General features: G+C 43.3%; 1 protein-coding gene across 6 annotated transcripts in view; it reads left to right on the top strand.

The window, feature by feature from the left end:
* Positions 1-24,444, top strand: part of UBE4A (ubiquitination factor E4A) — a 30,753-nt gene that overhangs the window by 3,267 nt on the left and 3,042 nt on the right. For 4 of the 6 annotated variants that reach the window (XM_073320947.2, XM_073320949.2, XM_073320948.2 and 1 more), the window contains 17 exons: positions 331-492; positions 2,000-2,176; positions 6,616-6,728; positions 7,953-8,105; positions 8,256-8,415; positions 9,790-9,989; positions 10,595-10,786; positions 11,893-12,226; positions 12,502-12,628; positions 14,006-14,313; positions 15,337-15,469; positions 17,512-17,699; positions 19,393-19,493; positions 19,620-19,733; positions 21,499-21,673; positions 21,807-21,987; positions 22,893-23,040. In XM_073320947.2, the coding sequence (XP_073177048.2) occupies positions 372-492; positions 2,000-2,176; positions 6,616-6,728; positions 7,953-8,105; positions 8,256-8,415; positions 9,790-9,989; positions 10,595-10,786; positions 11,893-12,226; positions 12,502-12,628; positions 14,006-14,313; positions 15,337-15,469; positions 17,512-17,699; positions 19,393-19,493; positions 19,620-19,733; positions 21,499-21,673; positions 21,807-21,987; positions 22,893-23,040 (2,925 nt within the window). In that variant the 5' untranslated portion in view covers positions 331-371. Of the gene's footprint in view, positions 1-330; positions 493-1,999; positions 2,177-6,615; positions 6,729-6,763; positions 6,815-7,952; positions 8,106-8,255; positions 8,416-9,789; positions 9,990-10,594; positions 10,787-11,892; positions 12,227-12,501; positions 12,629-14,005; positions 14,314-15,336; positions 15,470-17,511; positions 17,700-19,392; positions 19,494-19,619; positions 19,734-21,498; positions 21,674-21,806; positions 21,988-22,892; positions 23,041-24,444 lie in introns of those variants that run through there. The other 2 variants (XM_073320950.2, XM_073320951.2) reach the window with 2 other exon arrangements.

The following is a 24,444-nucleotide window of genomic DNA, read 5'->3' on the forward strand; positions in this document are numbered from 1 at the left end:
GAATTTTGTAAGGTACAACTGAATTCCCTTGCTCTTTTCAGTTTCAGTTCAATGCTTAATGTTAGTGAGTTAAAATATATCCTTAAACATTTAAAAAATGTATCAAGGTAGAGTGCTTGTGTACTCCTTCAATTTTAAAAGCTGTGAAAGCAAGCATGCTATTTTTAATAGTGGGTTCTTGGATGTTGTTGTTAAATTGTCTTAAATCTTGGATTCCTAGTTGAAAAAATCCTCCCCACTAAGGCACTTCTGGTTTTATTTTTAAACTAAGAATTGTAGCTGCTGCTGTTAACTTCTGCATTGTAATTGTCGTACCTGTTCTTTCTTCAGCCCCTCTCCCCACGTCTGGATGGAGCACACTTTAAAGTGAAATGACAGACCAAGAAAATAACAACAGCATCTCCAGTAACCCTTTTGCAGCCCTCTTCAGCTCTTTAGCTGATGCCAAGCAGTTTGCAGCGATCCAAAAACAGCAGCTGAGGCAGCTCACTGGTAAGAGGAGAAATGAGACCAAACAATGCAGCTCTAGTTGCAGAGGGTTTTCCCTAACAACATATCTGTAAGGTTATCATACTCTGGTATGCGTTTACTATTCAGGTTCAGTACCCTGGGCTGGTTTGGGACCATCCAAAAACAGAAATATTTTTCAGGTCTGGACACTTGTAGTATAGGAGCCAGGAGTCAGAATTGTCAGGTGGCCACAGTATTATTTGTATGTCAATAAAGCATCTTACTTTGTGCACTTGAGGCCTGATCCAAAGCCCATTGAGTTTACTGGGAGTCTTGCAGTTGACTTCAGTGACTTTGGATCAGGCCCTAAATTGTTGAGACAACATTTTTGTATTCCACTAGAAAATCATCTTTGGGGAGAAGTCTGGTCTGAATTCAGGACTGGGAGCCAGAAACACCTGAGTTCTGATCCCAGACTGAACACTGACTCTTGCTTTGACCAGGTCACTTGTGCCTTGATTTCCCGCCCCCCCCCCCCCCCCCCCCCTGCGAGGTGCTGAGCACAGGGAGCTGTGGGTGCTTGGCATCAATTTTGCTGCCTCCATTTTGGGAATAATGATATCAACTATGTCACAGGAAGTCTTTAAGAATTAATGTTCTAAAGATGGACATTAGTGTATTAGGTCTAAATATTATCATTTAAAGCAATACTCTTGTCTTACCACATCCATATGGGAGTCTTTTGGAAGACAAGGAAGGAACTGGGCCATGCACCATTGCAGAAGACAAGTTGTAGAAGAGGGGAGAATGCTTGGGAAAGGGTGTGGATGTCTCCCCTTGACCATTCACCAACCAATCTGAATGGGCAGGGTGACTTGTTTCTTCCCCAGAGAGAGTAGTAGTCTATTTTATTTTGTTGTGACGGTAGGTCTACTTTGCTTTTCAGTAGCAATTTATCTGACGTGAAAGGCTTAAGTTTCTTGTTCTAAGACTTGCACTGTTTGGCAGGTGCCTATGTTCAGACAGTCTTTTCACAGATAAATATTTTTAAATGGCACTTTGTATTCTATAAAACAAAATGCCATTGCTTCCTTAATTCTTCAGCGTGGTGTGCAAACAGTGTATTGGCCTGTAACTCTTCTCCACGGCAGTGGCATTGGCAATCAATGAATATAGTGTGTAGACAGGACACAGGGTTTATCAACTTGTTGTCCAACCCTGGTCTGAGCAGGGTTATAAAGAAAGGCTGTACATCCCAGCCTGTACCATCACTGCCTTCAGCAGAACTGCACTACAGCCATAGTGTGCTTGCTGCTCTGCTTGCAAGATAATGAATAGTTCATTATTTTGTATGTAGAAACCTAAGCGTAGGTGCTTGAAATCAGTGGCAGCACAAAGATGGGAAAGCCTTGTGCATGTCACTGATAGTGCTCCCTTGGGTTAGTTCAGCCCTTTTTGTTCCCAGAGATGCACTGCTTGCCCTTCATGCCACAGTGTTAATTTCTTCCACGGCCATAGACATGTTCATTTACTATCTTCTCTTTTCCAGCAGATGAAACCTCAGCCAGCCAAGATGACTCGGATAACAGTGTATCAGAGAGTCTGGATGACTGCGACTACTCTGTGGCTGAGATCAGCCGCTCCTTCCGCTCCCAGCAGGAGCTGTGTGAACAGCTCAACATCAATCACATGATCCAGAGGATCTTCCTCATCACCCTCGACAACAGTGAGTGGACATACACTGAAGACTTGTGTTACCCACCAGACTCTCAGGGTTACAAGATTTACAAGCACGATAGCTTAGCCATGGGAGTAGTTATGAGAGTGTGTTAGAGTCTGAGGCAATCTTGGCTCCTGGGGGTTGAGATTAAGTCTGAAGACTCATGTCAGATGTGTGTGACTGCAGTCATGATTATTTATTATTTGTATTACAGTAGCACCCAGACACTAATCAGGACCAGGGCTCTGTTTTGCTAGCCTCTATGCAAACACACAGGCAGACACGGTCTCTGTCCTGAAGAGTTTAGAACCTAATGTTAATTTCTGTTGTTTGTTTTGCAATGTTGTGAAAAAATCTGAATAAAACAGGGTGGATAAAAATCAATATATTTTTTTTTAAATAACTGGTTTAAAAATTAATTAAGTTTTCCTTTAAAAATCAACCCATTTAAAATCTGAATTTAATACAAATATGTTAAGGTCTACATTTATTATAAGCTTTTAAAACATTTAAATAAAAGATAAATATGCTGAATCCATGAGCCTCTATCAAAAACTTTGAGTTAAAGGCTGTTTTTCTATATAAAGATAGATCCACCCCCAATTGCCATTCTAACTTTGGATGCCAAGCTTTATAAATATGGCAAAATAGGTCATGTACTGTATTAAGGGCTTGATCCTGTGGGGGACTTGGGCTATGCTACTGGGTGTAAAAGACTGGCAAAGTTGTCACAGTCTTTGGGACCTGGCCTCTGACTCTAGCAGACACCATCACGTTTCTCATCAGGAATCATCCACTGAGCCCACCTTGGTGGTCTCAGACTTGTGTTGCATAGCTTCTCTCTACCTAAGAGCTGACTGAATATGCTCAAATTATGAATATTTATGATTCTTCCCATCATTCTTCATTTTCTAACATACTAAAAATGTATAATTAGAATCTGAAAATATTCAGCTATATAATTGCTTAAGTATATGCATATAGTTATAGTGTACCCTCCTAGGTAGCAAAAAGATGTAACAAATCTAGTGTAAAGGCTCTATTTAGTTGTAAATCAACATGTTTTAATGGTTATACAAGCCAATGAGAATGCACCTTTCTTTAGAAAATAACTGAACTACAAATGGAAAAGTTTGATTAAAATAGATCATTTAAATTGAGATTTTCCACTTGGTGATTTAAATCATTCCAGCCTGGAATAAATGTAAAGCGCTAAAACTGAGTTTGTGTCATCCCCACTTGGCATGACCATGCAGCTAGGATACAGTTCACATCTTGCTTTCCTAAAGCCCCAGTCGGTGCTGATGTGTTTGCCCCTTACTTGTAAAGTTCACTTGTAGGGATTGGATGGGAAGTGATTTACTTGATCATCAGGGTGATTTATTTGATGTTTCATAGAAATATAGGACTGGAAAGGACCTTGAGAAGTCATCAAGTCCAGCCCCCTGTACTGTGGCAGGACCAAATAAATCTAGACCATCCCTCACAGATGATTGTCCAACCTATTCTTAACTACCCCTATAGTTAGAAAGTTTGTCTTAATATTTAACCTAAATTTCTCATGCTGCAGATTAAGCCCAGTACTATTTCTCCTACCTGCAGTGGACATGGAGAACAATTGATCGCTGTCCCTTTTATAACAGCCCTTCACATATTTGAAGACTGTCATCAGGTCCCTCCTTAGTCATTTTTTTTCTTGAAACTAAACATGCCCCGTTTTTTTAACCTTTCCCCAGAGCTCAGGTTTTCTAAATCTTTTATCATTTTGTTGCTCTCCTCTGGGCTCTCCCATTTGTCCACATTTTTCCTCAAGTGTGACTCCTAGAAGGGGACACAGTACTTCAGTTGAGGCCTGTTCTGAATACAGTGGGACAATTATCTCCGTATCTTGCATCTTAACTGGATGCTCCAGTTAATGCACCCCAGAATGATATTAGCTTTTTTTGCAACTGCATCACATTATTGATTCATATTCAGTTTGTGATCCACTATAACCCACAGATCCTTTTCAGCTGTACCACTGTTCCCCATTTTGTAGTTGTATCTGATTTTTTCCTTCCCAAGTGAAGTATTTTACATTTGTCTTTATTGAATTTCATCTTGATTTCAGATGAATTCTCCCATTTCTCAAGCTCATTTTGAATTCTAATCCTGCCTCCAAAGTGCTTGCAACTCCACCTGTCTTGGTGTCATCTGCAGATTTTATATGCATGCTCACCACTCCATTATCTAACTCCTTAATTAAAATATTGAATAATACCAAACCCAGGACTGACCACTGTGGGCCCCCACTAGATATGCTGCCCCAGTTTGACAATGAACTACAGTCTTTGAACCACTTGTGCACCCATCTTATAACAATTTCATCTCTAGACCTCATTTCCATAGTTTACTTATCAGAATGGTATGTTGGATTTTGTCAAAAGCCTTACTAAAATCAAAATAATCACCCCCCCTCTCCCTCCCCAATCCACTAGGCCAGAAACCCAGGCAAAGAAGGAAATTAGGTTGGCTTGGTGTGATTTGTTTTTGTGGATGATTCCTGATGAGAAACGTGATGGTGTCTGCTAGAGTCAGAGGCCAGGTCCCAAAGACTGTGACAACTTTGCCAGTCTTTTACACCCAGTAGCATAGCCCAAGTCCCCCACAGGATCAAGCCCTTAATACAGTACATGACCTATTTTGCCATATTTATAAAGCTTGGCATCCAAAGTTAGAATGGCAATTGGGGGTGGATCTATCTTTATATAGAAAAACAGCCTTTAACTCAAAGTTTTTGATAGAGGCTCATGGATTCAGCATGCTGGGTATTCCTTATAACTGTAAGCACCTTGAGGATGACACTAATTGGTTGTTAATTTGATCCAGTATATTTCTAGGTGTCAAAGGTTAGGCTGTCTGGTCTATAATTCCCCAGGTCCTCTTTGTTCCCCTTTTTAAAGATAGGTATGTTTGCCCTTCTCCAGTCCTCTGGGGGGACATCACCCATCCTCCACAAGTTCTTGAAGATAACTAATGGTGCGAAGATTGCTTCAGTTAATTCCTTAAGTACCCTAGGAGGAATTTCATCAGGACCTGCTCACTTGAGTACATCTAACTTATGTATATATTCTTTAACCTTTTCTTTCCCTAAGTTGTTAACATTGCATTGAGCAACTGATCACCATTAACCTTTTCAGTGAAGTCTGAAGCAAAATAGGCATTCAACACCTCAGCCTTCTTGATGTCATCAGTTATTAGCTCTCCTTCCCCATTAAGATGAGGACCTACGGTTTCGTCTCATCTCTCTCTCGCTCCTTATGTATTTAAATAACTTCTTATTGCCTTGCATGTCCCTTGCTAGGTGTAACTCATTTTGTGCCTTAGCCTTTCTGATTTTTGTCTCTTCGTGCTTGTCCTATTCTTTTGTATGCCTCCTTAGCAATTTGTCCATGTTTCCACTTTGTGTAGGATTCTTTTGGATTTTCAGCCCATTAAAGAGCTCCTGATGGAGCCATATTGTCCTCTTTCTATTCCTCCTGTCTTTCCTTCGCATTGGAAGAGTTGCAATTGTGCCTTTAATATTGTCTCCTTGAGAAACTGCAAACTCTCCTAAACTACTTTATTCCTTAGATTTTCTTCCAATGGGACCTTATCTACCAGTTCTCTGAGTTTGTTAAAGATTGCTTTTTTGAAGTCCTTATTCTGCTTCTCTCACTTCTTCCTTTCCTTAGAATCATGACATCTATCATTTCATGATTATTTTCACCCAAATGGTCTTCCACCTTCAGATTTGCAGCCAATTCCTTCCTGTTGGTCAGAATCAAGTCTAAAATGGCTGTCCCTCTGCTTATTACTTCCACTTTCTGAAACAAAAAGTTGTTCCCAAAGGCAGGAAAGAATTTTGCACCTTTCTTGGTGTCATTTGGCTGTGGTGAAGAATGTGATAATCCCAGTGGAAACCAATCATAGGTTGATTGACTAGCCTGGCATTAAAATACCTAGTAGAGCACACTTTGTTCTTGCAAGTGAGCTTCTGTATGTATATGTGAATTGGGAAGCTCGCTCTCTTACGGGGCTGACTTTAGGGAACATTGGGATATTAAAATTAAAATGGATTTTTCCCAAGCTGATTCTTCAACAGGATTCTGGTGTATACCTGTGTGTTGTGCAGTGAATGTTGTATTGTCATTTGTGTACCTTTTAAAAGGATAATTGGTATATCATGTTCTAGAGTGAAACCTGTTTTTAAGCAATCATACAAAAACTACTTGCTCAGAGGAGAGAGAATTCTGTTGAACCTTAAGTTAAAAGCTACAGGAAACCTTGTGGCCGGAGGATGGGAATATTTGATAGTTGTTTACAGCAGTTAGTTCCCTATAGCAGGCAAGGTCCACAGTGCTGAACGCTCTGTCGGTAGGCACATATTTGTGGTGGTTTGTTTAAGGGAATTTGATTTTCTCCAGGTGATCCCAGCATGAAGAGCGGCAATGGAATTCCTGCTCGCTGTGTGTACCTGGAGGAAATGGCTGCAGAACTGGATGAACAAGACTGGCTTGACATGGAAAACATTGAACAGGTATCACCACTTCTCTGTCAACTTGTCTCTTTCAGGTTGGTGTCCGGCAGTCCTGAGTGAAAGAAGGTGCAGCAATTAATAAGCAGGTACCTGATTGCAGAGTATCTCCCCAAAAGTCCAGTCCCAAATGGGTATTTAATTACTCCTGTTTAAAGATCAGATCTGCATAAAACATTAATGATCTGGGAGGAGAGCTTAACTTGTGCACATGTTACTAAGAAACCAGTGTGCTCCACTCTTTTTTTGTTTTTAGACTAGGCTAACAATAGACCTTCTTTTGGTAGTCTGCTTTGGGAAGCAGCCGCTGCGCAGAGCCAAACTGGCTGCATTCTGGGCACTGGGAAGGCACTGTGGGTTAGTGTATAAGTGGTTATTCCTCGCCAAATGGAGAAGGTGTCATTCATTTCTATTCATGAGTTTTGTTAGGTGAAATTGAGTTTTACTGATGGGGACGGTTTAGTTCTTACAGTGCACAAAAAATCTGGGTCTCAGCTACTAACAGAACTTGAACTCTGCTCCTTCCCTGCACAGCATATTAGAGTTTACCCTCGAGTGCAGACTTGTTCACTCATGGTCTAATGTGCTGCTGCCTATGACAACTGGGCTGGAAGTGACTTCAGGCTTATGTGGCTGGAGTGCTTATAGGGTTACCTAATACTAGCTCCTCCTAGTGGCTGCAGAGATCTGCTGCCAATGTGGGAGTCTGAATGGGAAGATACAGATTAGGAGTATGGTTAAGGAATGGATAAAATCCCAAGGCCTCTCCCACTCCTCCAGTTTAATTTGTTGTCTGCCTTGTGGAAAGTAAGAATGCCTTTGCTTATAACAGTGGACAGTGGGAGTCGGTGCTCCAGTACTCAGCTCTGCCACCATCCACCTCATCAAAAAATTGTAAAGAGAGCCACTCCTCTAACCGGAGTGTCATGCTAATGCTTGTCAGGTTTGTTTTCAAAGGCAAGGGTTACAGATGCCTATTAGTAAAACTGCTGTAAATTTTGAAGGTGGATGGAGAAGCTGTTGGCCTAGCAGACTGGAAAAAGTCTGAGAACCCCTGGGCTAGCACTGAACTCTTTTTATTTTTCAGTAGGGAAGGAAAGCCTAATGTGCAAAAAGGAGCCATGATTTGGTGTGAGGTATTTTTTTATGGGGGGAAGGAGGACGGTTGTGACTTTAAACATTGGGATTGTGTGTTTATTTTCAGTATATGTTTAATTGTGTGTGTAGGCACTCTTCACCCGCTTGTTGCTCCAGGAACCAGGAAGTCACCTGATTTACATGACCTCTGTCAGCACACAGAATCTTTCAGCAGATAGAGATGCTGGAGAGAAACAGATTCTTCGCTACTTATATGCCTGTTTCCAGAGAGCAAAGGAAGAGGTAGGTAGGCAGGCAGCCTTGGGAAGGGGAAGTAGCATCATATGCGGTCCGATTACTGACCTGAAATGAGCAAGTTGGCAGACTATACACATATACCAGTACGCTTCAGGGGACATCATTCCTTCTGTCTCAATTTCTCTTTCCATGCAGATAACCAAAGTGCCAGAGAACCTGCTGCCCTTTGCGGTTCGCTGCAGGAATCTGACTGTGTCGAACACTCGCACTGTTCTCCTCACCTCCGAGATCTATGTGAACCAGAATGTCTATGAGCAGCTGGTGGACCTGATGCTGGAGGCACTGAGAGGAGCATGTAAGTTTATAACTATGCCCCTTTCTCCTGGTGGGTTAGTAGTTATCCTCAGATGACCAAATATTATTGCTTTTTCTTTCCACTTTATAACAAGAACATCAAACCCTCAAACCCAACTACTCTATTTAAGGTCCAAGCTTGACATTCAGAATCAAATGAGCCATGTAAGCAGTAGATAGTCTTAGAGAAATGCCTAAAGTAATAGGGCAAGTTTGGTGGCCTTAGGAAAACTCAAGGCCTTGTGTAAAGGTGAAAGTAAACCAGTTGATGCTAGCAAGACAAACTAGCCCCACTAATAGAAGACTGTGGTGAGTGCAAAGCTGACTGAACCGTATTTTACCCTTTGAGGATCTGGACATTTTGTTAACTCTTTGTCTTGTATATTTTCATAAACATAATGGGTAAAATTCTGGTGCCCTTGAAATCGAAGGGAGTTTAGCTATTGACTTGAATGGGGCCAGGATTTCACCTACTGTAAATAACAGATCTGATATAATGTACAAATTAAAATCCAAACTTATAAGTTACCTAAGGGGCAAGAAATAAGAATAAGCTCTTTCGACAACTTGGAAGAGGAGCATCTGACCATGTTAGGAACCTTAACTAATAGGTCAATCCCTAGAGTTTATAATAACTTTTGAACGGGAGGGAGTAGAGCCAGAAATGGGATGGAGCCTGTGAACAGCTCAGTTCTTTTCAACACAAAGTGTAGGGGAAATTGCTGTCTGCTTTCTTGGTTTTCTGTGTCACTAGAGAAGTTAACACTTTGGGCCAAAGTGCAGTCCATGGATACCAGTCACACAGGGCCCATCCTGGGCTCCACTGAATATTTATGGGATTGGTGCTGGGAGGAGAACTGGTCTATGAGAGTCTCTCCCTCTCTAACAGAGTATTCTGCAGAATAAAATACTGAGACCCCCTCTTTAAAATCTATCGGGAAGTTCAAGTACTTCTATTTAGTGTCCTTATCCCATGTGAAAACACAACTATGTCCACTTGGCAGGAGGAAAATGTGTCTAGTGATAAGAATGTTTCTAATGTTCTTGTCAAGCACAATTGGTCCAACTTAAAATGTGTTGGCAAAACTTGTCTCTTGATTTAATGTATCGCTAAGTAGTCAGTATCTCAGGAGTCTCTAGATATGGATTTGCTAAAGCATGAGCTAACCCATGCAGCCCCCCACAACTTGCTGTACGCATGACCTGCCATCCTGCTATGGCTGGTATTTGACAATGTGGTGTTACCTAATTGGCTGATGGTGAGGGATTATATAATGAGATGAGCCTGAAGTGTTAATGGGCTGAAGCCACTAAAAATACTTTGAATATTTCTGTTAAATGTTTTTCTACCCCCACCCTTTACTTCTTTTATTAGACTTTGAAGATGTGACTGAGTTTCTTGAGGTCATAGAAGCCTTGATGATGGATGAGGAAGTACGGTCATTTGGGGAGGTCATGGTTCCTGTGTTTGATATTCTGTTGGGCAGAATCAAAGATCTGGACCTTTGTCAAATCCTGCTGTACACATATCTGGATATGCTCCTCTATTTCACCAGACAGAAAAATATAGCACAGGTAAGTGTGTGTTAGTGCTGTTGAACAGTGCCAGCTGTCCACTGGAAAAGTGCTCCATAGGCAGCAGCAGGGCAAATTCCGTCTACACTATCCCACTAATATGCCTCTGCCATTACCCAGAAAGACTACTTCTACATAAGAGAGTAATTCACTTTCTGTGGCACTTTGACCCTTAGCCTTGCTGATGAGCTTGCCAACAAGGAGAGCAACTGAATACGTCCACAGGCTGCTGGGTCTGATATAGATGTACCTTCCTGTGCAATGGCTAATGGCTTTTGTTTTGGCTTTGTTACTAAATGACAGGCTGGATATGTGCCAGGCTCACATTCTGCTCTGGTGAATGTGCACTCTCAGTAAAGTGTGTTGCTATGATCCATGCATTCCAGCTGTAGTAAAGGGATTGTGTATTGGCTGCATGCAGCATGCTACCTGAGTCACAAATTATGTATTCATCTTTATCCTCTGATAAAAAAAGAGAGTGAAATAATTTGTTCCCACATTCCTTCTCTAACAAGCTACTCCTACTGTTCTCTGACCACTCCCAAATCAACAGGTTCTCTTCATACTTTTATGAACAATAGCATGCACATTTTCTGTCTCTTTAGGTTTTTGTAGACTACATTCAACCAAAGGACCCCACCAATGGGCAGATGTATCAGAAGACCCTGCTAGGAGTCATCTTGAGCATCTCCTGCTTGCTAAAGACCCCAGGCGTAGTGGAGAATCATGGATACTTTCTGAATCCATCCCGATCCAGTCCACAAGAGATCAAAGTGCAGGAGTCCAACATTCATCAGGTCAAGCTGAAGTGTATCAGTGCCACTATCTAATACTGAACCGCAGTGTGTGTTCCTAAGGAAAGGAAGCCTTGTAATGGGTTACAGGGTATGACTTGTGCTCAGAAGATCTGGGTTCTATTCCAGGCTCTGCCACAGGGTGGCTGTATGACCGTGGCAAGTCACTCCACCTCTGTGTGCTGTGATGCTGTTTCCCACCTGTACAATGAGGATAGCACAGGCCTCACGGGGTGTTGGGAGAATAACTCCATAGATGTGGGTAAAATGCTTTGGATTGCTCAGATGGAAGGTGCTGCGGAAGTGCAAAATCTTAAAGAACTTTCTAGACATTTATGAATGAAGCATCACAAACCCTGGAAGATAGCTGTAATCCCCATTCTGCAGGTGAGAAAACTCAATCACAAAGGTTCCTCATCGAGAGCCTGGCAGATCCAGGAGCAGAACCCAGATCACCTGGCTCCCAGTCACGTGCCCTACCACAAGACCATTTTTCCACCCAGTGACCTGTGAAGAATTTTGGTTTTACTTCCCATTGAAACAATTCATTATATCTCTTAAAGTGTCATCCTTCCTTTTTGCTGTTGGCTTCAGGGTTGCTCTGTTCATCATATGTTGTTTCTGACAGGAGACACTGGTAAGGGGGCGTGGGAGCTATACCTAAGCACCTATGGGTATGTCTACACTCCAGCTGGGAGTATGCTTCCCAGCATGGGGTCAGCAGATTTGCACTAACTCCCCTGGAGCTAGTACACTAAAAATAGTCATGTGAACCCACAACTTAGGCTAGCCACCTGAGCTCGGACCCAGGGGGCAGGCAGGTTTGGACTTGGGCTGCTAGTCCACGTCACTGCCCAGGCAGCCATGTCCCACACTGATATTTTTAGCCTGCTAGCTGGAGCAGAGTTCCCATGAGTCTGTCTAGCCAGGCTGGGAGGCTAGCTCCCAGAGGCAGGGTAAGCAGACCCTAAGTGACTTTCCAGAAGATTAGGATGACCTGTGGACTCTCAGACCAGCCTTGGAAAGTGTAAGTGAAATGGGCCTTTTTCAAAAATGCCTTCAGTGATGGATTGGGTTTATTTTATTTTATTTTTATTTTTTTGTAACAGTTTATGGCTCAGTTCCATGAGAAAATCTACCAGATGCTGAAGAACCTGTTACAGCTGTCTCCAGAGACCAAACACAGGATTCTTTCCTGGCTTGGAAACTGTCTCCATGCCAATGCAGGCCGTACAAAAATCTGGGCTAACCAGATGCCAGAGATCTTCTTCCAGATGTATGCCTCAGATGCCTTCTTTATGAATCTAGGAGCTGCCCTCCTGAAACTGTGCCAGCCATTCTGTAAACCCAGATCTCCTAGACTTCTCACCTTCGATCCCACCTACTGTGCCCTGAAAGAGCTGAATGAAGAGGAGAGGAGAAGTAAGAATGTGCATATGAAAGGTAGGTATGCTAGAAATGTTATGCTCGCCTTGTGTTGCATTTGCTTCCATCTGGACTCACGAGCACTCAGTCTTCCCTACAACACTATACCTCATGCCTCTCCAGGAGGAAAAGGAGGCAACAGATTAGCTGGGCAGTGGGGAAGGAGTAAAGGAGAAGCTGAAAAAAGTTAAAATATCACCCACACCAAGTCAGGTCTTTCTGACTGTGCTGAAGTCCCCTTCCCAGACCCAGCGGGGCAGGGTTAACTCACTGGTGCTTTTAATTTCTTTAAGGCTTGGAAAAAGAAACATGTTTGATTCCAGCTGTGACTGAGAAGGAGCCAGAGTTTGCCCACAGCTACAATCTGGTGACCGAGAACTTAGTCCTGACACAGTATACGCTCCATTTAGGGTTTCACAGGTAACTCCGCTACTAGCCGTATAAGTCCAGGAAGCGGTGGTTATAAACAGCGCTGATAACAGGGAAAGTGCCACCCAAAGCTTTATTTCTTATGGATTATATCTTAAACCGGGGTGTCTGCAGGCTTGTGGGAGAGATTGTTTTGCCTAGGCTCAGGTGAGATCTGGTGTTCTCAAATAACAGAAGAATGCTAAAATCATAAGGGAAATGTGTGGTTTTAGTACCACTTGTATCCATTCACTATTTAATAAATAAATAAATAAAGTCACCAGTCAGAAATACTCCTGAACAGGGAGTATCCTCCCAGTATCTCAGAGGCCCAGTGCTGTTATGCCTGTTCTTCTGACTGTGCTGATGACACCTGAGCTCCAGATGATAAATAAAAATTCAGATAAAAAATCAGGGTTTTATTTCACCTGTGCTCAAATACAGGCTAACAAGCCCATGAACCAGGCATTATCTTTGGGACGACTGAAGAGTTGGACCCCTGGTTTGACTTTGATAATGTCTGGTTCATGGGCTTGTTACCTTTCACTGTGGTTTTCATTTAGCTGCTGATCTTTCCCTAGAAGAGAAAAGGCCCATGTCTCCTGTCCTGGACATCGTCACAGTCTCAGGATACTTGTACTCTGTAGTATATTTGAACTGCCATAATGAGTGGGTTTCATTTTAAGCAGATTAGGAAGATAACTGGCTGCTCTTCTCAGGAAGCGGTCTTCTGGACACTAAAATGTACTATTCCCTTAGCCTCCCTCTGTGAATTGTTGCTGGGATACTGTGAGGTCACTAATGATCCAAGCATACTCACCTTCTGTGTGGTTTATTTTCTAAATATAGAAATAGCCGAAAAAGTTATGCAAATAGCTTTGTTGCTGGGAAATTGAAAATGTATGCAAGGCAACATCACCACATTACCTAGAAAATCCCTGATTTTGGTAATCCTGTGGATTTACAACTGCATAGGCCAAGCTAGCCCACTGGTGGATCACCAGATTTTTCATTCTGCAGACCAGATTGTAAGAGAGCCCCTTTTCTGGAACTGAACCCTCCCAATCTCTTACTGTGTGATTCTGATAGTATTCCATTCGGCAGACCACCAGACAGGATTATTCATGGGGGATAATTTGAGGACGGTGGATTAAAATAATGCTCACTCAGTTACAACCTTCTTTCTGCTTATTCAGATGGAATGGAGCAGTTTCTAAAGCTGGTACTGTGCCCTGCTTTTTCCTGCCCTCTCAGCTGCTTCTGCCAGCTGCACAACATCACTCAGTATTACACAAGCAGGGTAAAAGTGGGTGCACATTTATGTGGGCAGTCTGTACTAAATAGATTTTCATCTAGTCTTTGGTATTCTCATTTTTGTTTTGTGGGCAGGTTGCATGATCAGATGGTAAAGATAAACCAAAGCCTTCACCGGCTGCAAGTAGCCTGGCGAGAGGCTCAACAAAGTTCTAGCCCTGCAACAGACAGTCTGCGGGAGCAGTTTGAACGCCTGATGACTGTCTATCTCTCCACCAAAACATCCGTGACTGAGCCACAAATGCTACAGAACTGCCTGAATTTGCAGGTGTCCATGGCAGTTCTCCTGGTCCAGCTGGCTGTAGGAAATCGAGGGACTGAGCTTATAGACCTGACTTTCCCTTTGTCAGAGGTGGAGCACAGTGCACTGGCTTACGTACCAGGTGAATGAGATCACTCGGGATCACTGCTTTTCATTAAGACAAACGCACCTTTCAAGGCAGAGGGCCAAGCAACTTCTCACCTTAAAATTACTTTAGTATCCTTTTCAGTTTGCATTATGTATACAGTGTATGGCCTGACTCTTTCAGAGGTGCTGAGCACCTGCATTTTGCAGGAACTCAACACCTTGCAAAATCAGGGCTGTAGGAGCTGTACAGAAACAATGTGAAATTCTGCTCCAAAATTTCAAGAGCACAGCTGACAAATTGATAAGCATCAGAGAAATGACTGAGAGTATAAACTTGTGATTCTGAACAGATGGTGCAAGCTAAGCCAGGTTGGGGCTGGATGTGTGCTGGCATGGGAGTTGTCCATGGAAATTCTGAATTTTCCAGGAAGTGATGTTACATTGGTGATCCAGTAGAGAGCACTGTTCTGTGTCAGCTCTGAGCCAACACCCATGTTTGTTGACAGGAGTCTCTGCACTGGTGGAAGTGCTGTCTTTCAGATGAAACAAACTGAGGTCCTGGCCCCTTTTAAAAGTATCAGGCGCTTTCTGTAGGAACTGAAGTGTCCATTCCCAATGTGCTGCCAAGTTCCAATTTAGGCAGAATGTAATTACTCATCTAACATTCCCCCTGCAATTTCAATTGGATATGGATCCTTCAGATGTGGTTTATTGTTATGTACTGCTAAATAGCTGCCAAGTTTCACCCCCAAAGGTAACTTACCTTCATGGTGGGATGAAGTGATCTCCATGTACAGTAAATTGTATCAGTTTGAGGATTCTTTAGAATTGTATTTTTTGGTCAATGCAAGCTGTTCCTGTTAGGTCTAGGGATACAGTTTTTACAGGCTGTGCTGGCACCCTCAATAATTGCTTCATTTGTTCATTGGCATTAAACAGCCATGTTAATTTTAATCACCATTAGAAGCCCTGGGAAAAATCGTACAGGGAAGGATAGAAAAGAGTGCTTGAAGGAACTTCCGAAGGAGACACTAATACTTATGACTTCTGTTCACAGAATTCTTTGCTGATAATTTGGGTGATTTCTTCATTTTCCTGCGGCGTTTTGCTGATGACATCTTGGAGACTTCTGCAGACTCTCTGGAGCACGTCTTTCACTTTGTTACTGTTTTCATGGGTGATGTAGAGAGGTAGATAAGTTTCCAGCCCTTTGTCCTTTTACACTTACTGCAGAGCATCCAGAGAGAGAGACAAACAAGTAAAAATCATAAGGGGTGTCTTGGGATTTGATGTAAACATTAATGACTCAGCTGATCTACCGGGGGATAGCCAAGAATTCCACCCATGAGAGGCACAATAAGCAAAGAAGTTTACCCCAAAGCACTTGGACTTCATGTAAGACACAAATGGGAGTTCAGCATCTAGTTCCTTGTTAAAGTCAAATAACTGTAATGTTGGGAGCCTAGCTAGTTACAACTGGTTGTTAGTGAACTTCAAGTAACAATGGAATGCCTGGCACTTGCATTTCCATTAAATGTTATTCCCCAGTCTTCCTTATGTGTCCCCTGAAGGAGGAAGCTGAAGTGCGTCCCCCAAAATTGTTTTCACAACCGGGTTTTGAATATTTGTGTCAAAAAAAAGAAAGGGATTTTGACAGCATTTACAGTTGTAGGGAAGAGTGGTGGGGCATCAGGAGGGGTAGTCTGGTTTATCACTGCTGCAGAAGCAAGTGAGTGTGTGTACAATAGTGTGTTTACATGTAACAGATGGAGATGTGCTGACCTCGTCTATCGGAAAAGCACCTGAAAAATACTTCCTTTTGTTATTCTACTACTACCATGGTGCCTCAGACAAGGAAACAAATGGGTATTGTGTGTGTAAAGTGGAACTTGGTCTTAGTGAGCACCACTTGTGATTGTTTGGCTATGGATCAAAAATTATTTTCTAGAATCCATTGGTGCTAATGGGTTTGCCCCTCATTTACACTGATCACTGGGGCTTTTGATTATAAGGGTCAGACTGAAAGAAATTTCAAACCAGACTTTTATTTCCAAAGACAGGAAATAATTTTGCACCTTTTTGTTGCTGTTCAGCTGCAGGTAAAGAATGTTACAACTAAGGGCCAGACCAGTTAGAGTTATAACCTTAGTGACCTGCTGGGGCACTAGGGGACAGATGTTCAGAAATGAGCACTTGCAATTCCAGGTTAAGTCACTGGGAGCTGCAGGTGCTCGGCACCTTTGAAAACCAGGCCCCACGTATCCAGTAGAACTTGTGCTGTCTTTCAAAAAAGGAGATTTTGCTTTATGTTCATGTCTGATTTGGGAAATTTTTTGTTTTATGCAATTGGATGTTTTGCTAATGATCAAAACAGGGGTTGTCTAGATTGGTCTATCTTAGTTGTTTCTGAAACATCTGTTGCCTTGGTGCTTGTTGCCTTAGCACTGAACAAAATTATGACCAGCATTATTGATCCTTGTGGTAAGGTGTCATTGTGTACACTGTGTTCATGCTATTCATTTGTTAATATTTGTGTGTGCATAATTTTTTCATGGGAACAACAGGAGCAGGTAAACTCCATCTTCTCCTTGGGATGCTATTTGCAACTGCCCAGCATGGGAGTTGGGAGACCTGGGGTCTGTTCCCACTTCTTTCCCTGACTCACTCTGCAGTTTTGGACAGGTCACTAAACCCCTGTGCCCCACCTCTATAATGGGGACAATAATGCTTACCCACCCTTGCTGAATGCTCTCAGATATATTCGTAAGAGCACTCTGTAAGTTCAAAGTACTTCTGCTGTTATATAAATAGGAGACAGAGGCATTAGACAGGTTCAGCACATAGCTGATATAGCAGAATGTTTGCCACCAAAATACATTTGGGCTAGGGCAGAAGAGCCACAACTGATGAGCAAGCACAAACGTGCAGTTGTATGCATCACTGAGAGAATGTTCTAGGAGGGATGAGGCCAAAAGCTTCAACCTTCACTCCCTTTGTAATCTTTCTGTCTGAGGTTTAACCCCTAGTTACTGAGAACGACCATGGCATGCTGTTAGGAATGCAAGTGATAGGTCAGATGCTTTCAGTTATGTCAGAAGTTTGGCTGCACAAGTGTAGTGGTGTTAGCCAGTCCTGCCCCATGTGGATGGCCACAATCTTTGGGATTCTCTTTGGTCAGTCAAAGTCCCCTTTTGCTCTAAACTGCCCTATTATATCTGTTTTTCTTTTCCAGGATGAAGAATCCTCACCTGCGAGCCAAGCTGGCAGAAGTGCTGGAAGCAGTCATGCCTCACTTAGATCAAGTCCAGAACCCACTTGTCTCCAGCATGTTCCATCGCGAGCGAGTGTTCTGCTCCTACCAGCACGCTGCCCATCTTGCAGACGCACTCATCAAGGTCTTTGTGGATATTGAGTTTACAGGTAAACAGGGAAGGGGAGGGTGAGAAGAATCTGTGGGAGGATGTCTGCAGGCTTTGACATACCTTGTTCTATTGACAGTGGTGCACCAAACCTAATCTATTCAGGCTTGGTCAAATCCATTAGACAGATGGCATTTTAGCAAAAATGCAGCTATTTTGGATTGCTGATACATGCAAAACTGCAACATATCAGGAAAGTAGATACTCTGGAAAGCTACATTTCATGGTCTAATCAGGTCTATTAACATACTTATCTAGCTGTGCCCACTAGGTGTTCCACCCTGCTCCTATTGAAGACAGCAAAACTCACACTGGTTTCAGCATGAGCCTGTTCAGCTGAGGGGGAAACAAGCACATATCCATGCTCACAGACCATCCATAGGTGGCTTTTCTCAGAGGCCCCTCCTAGACACATTTGTATTCTGACTGCCCTACATCCCAGCCACCGTCCTAGCCAGGATTCTCTTCTCCTGCTCGATCACTTCCATCAGAGAGGGAGAGTCACTAGGGTGCAAGGAGAGGTGCTCCCCCTTCCTCTCACAACCAGAGTCTAAGTATGCTGTCTCCACAGCATTTCTGGCTCCTGCTTCCTGGACCTGGGACTCTGTATTCCACTGGCCCTTGCACGCTAATTGTATACCCTGACATTGTGCTCTAACGGAATTATCATTTATTCAGAGTCCTCATCCCTAAGAGGTATCCAGCAGCTCAGTAGGGTGAATCAGCACTGCTTGCCTTACATGCTTAATGGTTAATCCAGCTCCTAGTGAAATCAGTGATAGCCTTGCCACTGATGTCCATTGGAACAGGATCGAGCCCTTTGTCTGCTGGGGGATGATTGATGCTGAGTGCTTCAACTTGGTTGCTTCCTGTGAGCTGACAGTCAGCACCTGTGCTGTTGCAAACCATTGCCAGGGAAGTGGTTTCTACAACACAAACACAGTGAACTCCCAAGCTGTTATTAACTGGGATGAAAAACAGGAGTACTTGTGGCACCTTAGAGACTAACAAATTTATTTGAACATAAGCTTTCATGGGCTTACAGCATATGCTAGAATAACTGGGATGCTTATTCTAAGGGAAAATGGAGCAAAAGCATCTGATGTATCAGTCACTTTTTAAAAGTCTGTCTTACTTTCAAAAGCACTAGCGTTGGCCTCTTTCCTGTTTCTTTGAGGTAAACAGGCCTGAAAATCAGGGCCGTTTATCTCCCCTGGAGTTTAACAATTCCTTTAAAATAGTACAGGAACCTCTCAGATGTCACAGAGTCCTGTCATCTTCCCCAGACTGAGACAGACTGGTTGCCTTAGTTGGGTAAAACTCTCTAAGTGCATGTAAAGTCTGTATAAAATAAAGTCCCTGGGCTCTGTGAAGCTTATACAATATTGGAGCTGCATAGCAAGAAAAGATTAGGCAACAATGAGTCCAGTGATGATGGCAAGTTTAAATTTGAAAGTAGCATTTAATTGGCTTTTGCTTCCTGACTTTGGCTGTGTTTCAGGACCTTGCTGTGAAAGTCATTCCATGCTGAGCACAGTGCACTGTGAAGTCAGCTTTTGAGTTTTCTCAAGGAAGTGAGCAAGTGTTGCTCTCCGGTGGCCTGATGCTAAGTGTGAACTGTAGAGAGGTTAAAAATACAGTGCCAATGCTTGCTGCTGAATTGAAACTTCCTCTCCCTTTTGCTTTTTTTTTAGGGGATCCCCATCAGTTTGAGCAGAAGTTTAACTATCGTCGACCCATGTATCCCATTCTCAGATACATGTGGGGGACAGATTCATACCGGCAAAGTATAAAGGTAAGCTAAGATAAACACATCAGTAGTTTGTTTGGTTTGTACAATGCTGTTTTAAGTGTTGAGTTGTGTCCTTAAGTTTGAACTGTGGTGGAGCATTAACTCATCATTTCTGTGTGTGACTTGTAGGGTCTGGCTGATTATGCCTCGGAAAACCTAGAGGCAATGAACCCTCCTCTCTTCCTACGCTTCCTTAACTTGCTCATGAACGATGCCATTTTCCTGTTGGATGAAGCCATACAGGTAGGGCTTGGAAGGCGCTCTAGCTGTGACACCGGAAGCAGGCACAGCTCTTGTATTTGAGATGGCTGATTAAAATACCAGACCTATATCACAAGTGAAATTAGGCTCATCCTAGCTCCTAGTGATGTCTGTCTACATCAGATGCTCTCCAAGCAGTTTGGCAGAGTTCAGCTACATTGATCATCTGCTCAGGAGAAGCCAAGAGGTGGAATAGTGAGAGGTGCTGGAGGGCATGATCGAAGGACATTTGCAGAACGGTGTTGGGACCTGGGACTAGAACCCCAGGGCTCTTGCAGACCAAGATCAGTATTGGGTTGGTGAGGCTGGAGAGAGGGAGGAAGCCAAAGCAAAAGAAGGTTTTTCAGGTCAGGACTGAAGTATATTGGCACAGTCGTGAGGAAGTCTGCCTTTTGCTTATCTGAACTATAACTGGCTCATGTGAGTCTTCTTGCAGTTTGCAAAAAGAAAAGGAGTACTTGTGGCACCTTAGAGACTAACAAATTTATTTGAGCATAAGCAGTTTGTGATTACCAAATCCTTCTGGCTTCCTTTGCAAAAGCCTTATTATCTTAACAGGTGCTGCTGTCTCAAGACAGCCTTGTCCTTTGGGCTTACAAGGCATCAGACCCAGATGAACTTCTTTGTCCCCAGCGTGTGATTATTTTCTAACCACACCTTTTGGAGCTGCTTCTTGCTACTATAAAAAGGACCCTTTGTTTGGAGAGTTCAGCTGTATGTCCCGTGGTGGAAGTGTGGGCCTGGGGATTAGCAGATGAGTCAGGCAGCGTAGGCCTGTTTGAATGTTTATAGGTTCTTCCTAATGTTGCTTGTGGTTTAAATGAATGTTCTGTGTTTTCGTTTGTTAAACGTATGTGGCCATGGGAGCCTTGTGTAAACTAAGAGAGAAGAGCTCCTGTCATTGCAGAGTTGGCTCGCTGTGGGACTTGTTGTGACCTGGAACCCTGCTGTGTGAGGTTCACTACATCACTGGGAATACAAAGAGATCCACAGCTGCGAAGAAACTTAAAAGTTACTTCCATGTTATGGCTGAATCTTATTTAACCCCAAAAAATGAAATCCTTGATTAATCTGCTTCACTCTTTACTCAGTCCTTCTCCGCCCACCTACCAGTTTTTCTCTCCTAGTTTCCCTGATCCTTTTTGAGGCCCCATGTAATTGTTGCTGCTGTCTTGTTCAGCCACAGTGAACTAAACTCTCTTTGGAATCTATCAGTCAGCACTTCTGCTGGTAGTAGGAAGCACGTGAGAACTTGTGCTGACCTGGCAAAGGAAAGGCCCAGTCTGGAAGTTTGAGTTCTGTTGTGCCTGGCACCCAGAACTTCAACTGATACCCTGAGCTAATTTATTTCCTTTCTTGATTTTGATTTATTTGTGTAATTGGTGTTGGTGACAAATACCCAACTGAAAGTACCAGAGACTTAAACCCTCTGTTTATCTACAAACCACATTGATCACAGGCAGCAGTAGTTAAGGCTTCCCCCAAACTGCTCTGTCAAGGGGCTTCAGCCTACCCTCAAGGAAAGAGAGGAGTGCCTCCATGGTCCAATTCAACCCAGGTCCTCTTTCCTGGGGTTGCTAATTTTGTAGTGATGTTTCTCTGATGTGCATGTCTGCCTTCTAGGAGACTTCCCGAGACCTACTGAACTCATGGAATGATTTCCCATCTGAGAGGAGATGAAAGCATTCTGAGCTTGCCAGGTTTACTAAGCAGACCATAGCTCACTTCCTCTGCTTTATCTTTACAGTACCTTAGTAAAATAAAAGTTCAGCAGATAGAAAAGGACCGTGGTGAGTGGGACAACCTGTCCCAGGAGGCTCGTCGGGAGAAGGAGTCCAGTCTGCAAATGTTTGGTCAGCTGGCTCGCTTCCACAACATAATGTCCAATGAAACCATCGGAACCCTGGCCTTTCTGACCTCAGGTATGGACAGCAAATCTTTCTGGCTGGGAATCAGAGAGTGGCAGTGGTTGGGGGAGCTTTGCCTGGTTTAAGGGGTTGATGCAGAAGGGTTGATTTATTCTGATGCTCAGAGAGTTGTTGGCTTCTGTTCCAGAGATTAAGTCCTTGTTTGTGCACCCTTTCCTTGCTGAGCGCATCATCTCCATGCTGAACTACTTCCTGCAGCACCTGGTTGGTCCTAAAATGGGAGCGTTAAAAGTCAAGGATTTCAGCGAGTTTGACTTCAAACCTCAGCAGCTCGTTTCTGACATCTGCAACATCTACTTAAACCTTGGGTATGTGAGGGTGTGAGAAGCTGCAGGGGGGCAGCAGTCCTGGAGAAATAGGACCCCTGTTACAGAATGGATTCATGTTGTGGGGTGGCAAAGAAAAATTATTTCTGGGTATTTATCCTGGTAATTCCATTAGCAGGACGCTGCAGAGGGCCAAATTCTATCCTGAGTTGACTGCAGTCAGCATAAATCCAACCGGAAATTATTTTGGGTTCTAAAACTTGTTTTTAAACCATCACCCCTCATCTGATCAAATAAATGTTTAAGGCTTTAAAGAGGGACTCCAAATAATGGAGAGTCTGTATATTAAGTATAGCAGACTTTTCTGTAGGAAATCTGGCAGGTATAATGCCATTTCATGTGATATATGTAGTTCTGTTTACATTGGGAGCTGAACTCTGCAAGCTGTGATCGTGTTTAAACATGGTGGTGGTTAGCAGAGTTCTCTCACAATCTCCTGGCCAGTGTGTTGTGCGGTGGTTTTGTATGTTGTGAAAATGTATGTATGTCTTTTTTTTTTTTTTTTTGAAAATCATGGTAGCCAAGCTATGCTATACACTGGCTTCTTGTCCCTGGTAGGATATAACACATTTTTTAATAGGGTTTTAAAACACCCACTCCCAAATGATCCATGCTAGCAAGGGAAAACACCTACAACCCTGGCAGCAGTAGCAGAGTTTAAATATTGTTGTAGCTATTGTAAAACCTATCCCAGTGTGGAGACCAGCTAGAAGAAAAGACTTAGCTGTTATGGAGAGGAGTCTTTCTTTCACTTTGCCATCTCCTGTATATGTTTACTGAAGTAATTCAGTTGTTGTGCGGGTTGATGTTTCTGTAGCCTAGCAAATCACTCCTTTTTCACAAATGTCAACTCTTACGTTCTCTTTCTTTTTGCAATTGTGCTTCAGCGATGAAGAGAATTTCTGTGTCACAGTGCCCAAGGATGGGCGCTCCTATTCGCCTACACTGTTCGCTCAGACGGTCAGAGTCCTAAAGAAAATCAATAAGCCTGGCAACATGATAGTGGCTTTCAGTAACCTGGCTGAGCGGATCAAGGTGAGAGGAGTAAGAGGGGAGGAGGACAGTGTTGGTGATTTCATCCATTTATTGATGGTCCCTCTAAGCAGAGTTCTCTATTAATATTTTACTATGAAAGTTCTTGAATTTGTTCCTCAGCTCCTTATCTGATTTATCTCTTTCTTTCTCCCGTGGCCTTCAATTGTTGTTCTCCCCCCACCCCCACCCCCCAACACCTACTCACATTCTTCAGTCTCACTCTGGCTCCCAGTCCCAGTATACCTCCCTGGGCTCCTCATCCATTCCCAGTGTCGTTCTGTCCCAGGACTCCATTTCCCAGTTTCTTTGCCCTGGCAGTCCCACTTCTCCCCCACCATGGTGCATCCTGGCTTCTTGTCAGATTTATCTCCTGTTCCCCCATCCATTGGTTTCCAGTCCCCTTGCTCAGCCAGTCCTTGTCTCCTCCCACACTCTGACTCCCAGCTTCCCTCTCCCCTCCAATCTGTCTCCCCATCCTCCTTGTGCCAGTCTGCTTCCCCCACCTCTACAGGGTCTGTCTCTTGTCCCCCTCTGCATGCAGGCTAAGCAGCTTCCTCTTACTCACTGCCTGGGCGGCAGTAGCAGCAGGGTCATTGAGACTATGTCTACACAGGGATAAAAGGCACACATCTGGCTGGGGTCAGCAGACTTATGCTCGCAGAGCTGAAAAATCATTGTGCAGACTTTCGGGCTCAGGCTGGAGCCCAAGCTCTGGGACCTGGTGAGTGGGAGGGTCCCAAAGCTTGGGCTCCAGCCTGAGCCTCAATGTCTACACAGCAATTTTTAGCCCCAGTTTTGGGTAAATTCCTGCTCAGATCCAGGCTGTAGCATGTCCAGTGCAGACAGAAAATCTTCTGGGAATTTAGGTGTTAATATCTAAGAAGTCTCTAATGAGCATATGTAAACTGCAATTTTTCCCCAAGGTCAAATGTGAGCAGATTCTCGCTCACAGGGATGGCAAAAGGCATCTCGCTGATACACAGGCCAGCCCCTGCCAGATTTCAAGTCCCATCTCCAAAGTGTTCTAGTGCTAGAGGTTTTCAAAGAAAAGCTCGCCAGAATATTTGAACAGGGGCATAACAACTTATTTTTCTAGCCTCATCCTTGGAGATGGCTGAGCCATTTTGGCTGAAATTCTCCAAAAAAATTAAGCCTGAGACAGACACCTGCCATGTAAAATTCCAGCCCAAACAGTTCAAGATAGGCAAAGTTATAAACAATGTAAACAGGGTCTTACTATGTGAAGTGTTGGGCAACTTGAACAATAGGTTAAGAATACCATCCCTGCTTGTAATATGTGTACGTAGCTTTGTAAACATGCATGGTGTTTTACAAGCCAATAAAAGATGATCCCTGATGCAAAGAGGTTAGTCTACCTAGACAAGACAGTATGCTGTAACAGTT

This window comes from Lepidochelys kempii, chromosome 22 (assembly GCF_965140285.1).
Source record: "Lepidochelys kempii isolate rLepKem1 chromosome 22, rLepKem1.hap1, whole genome shotgun sequence".
NCBI classification, from domain to species: Eukaryota; Metazoa; Chordata; order Testudines; family Cheloniidae; genus Lepidochelys; species Lepidochelys kempii.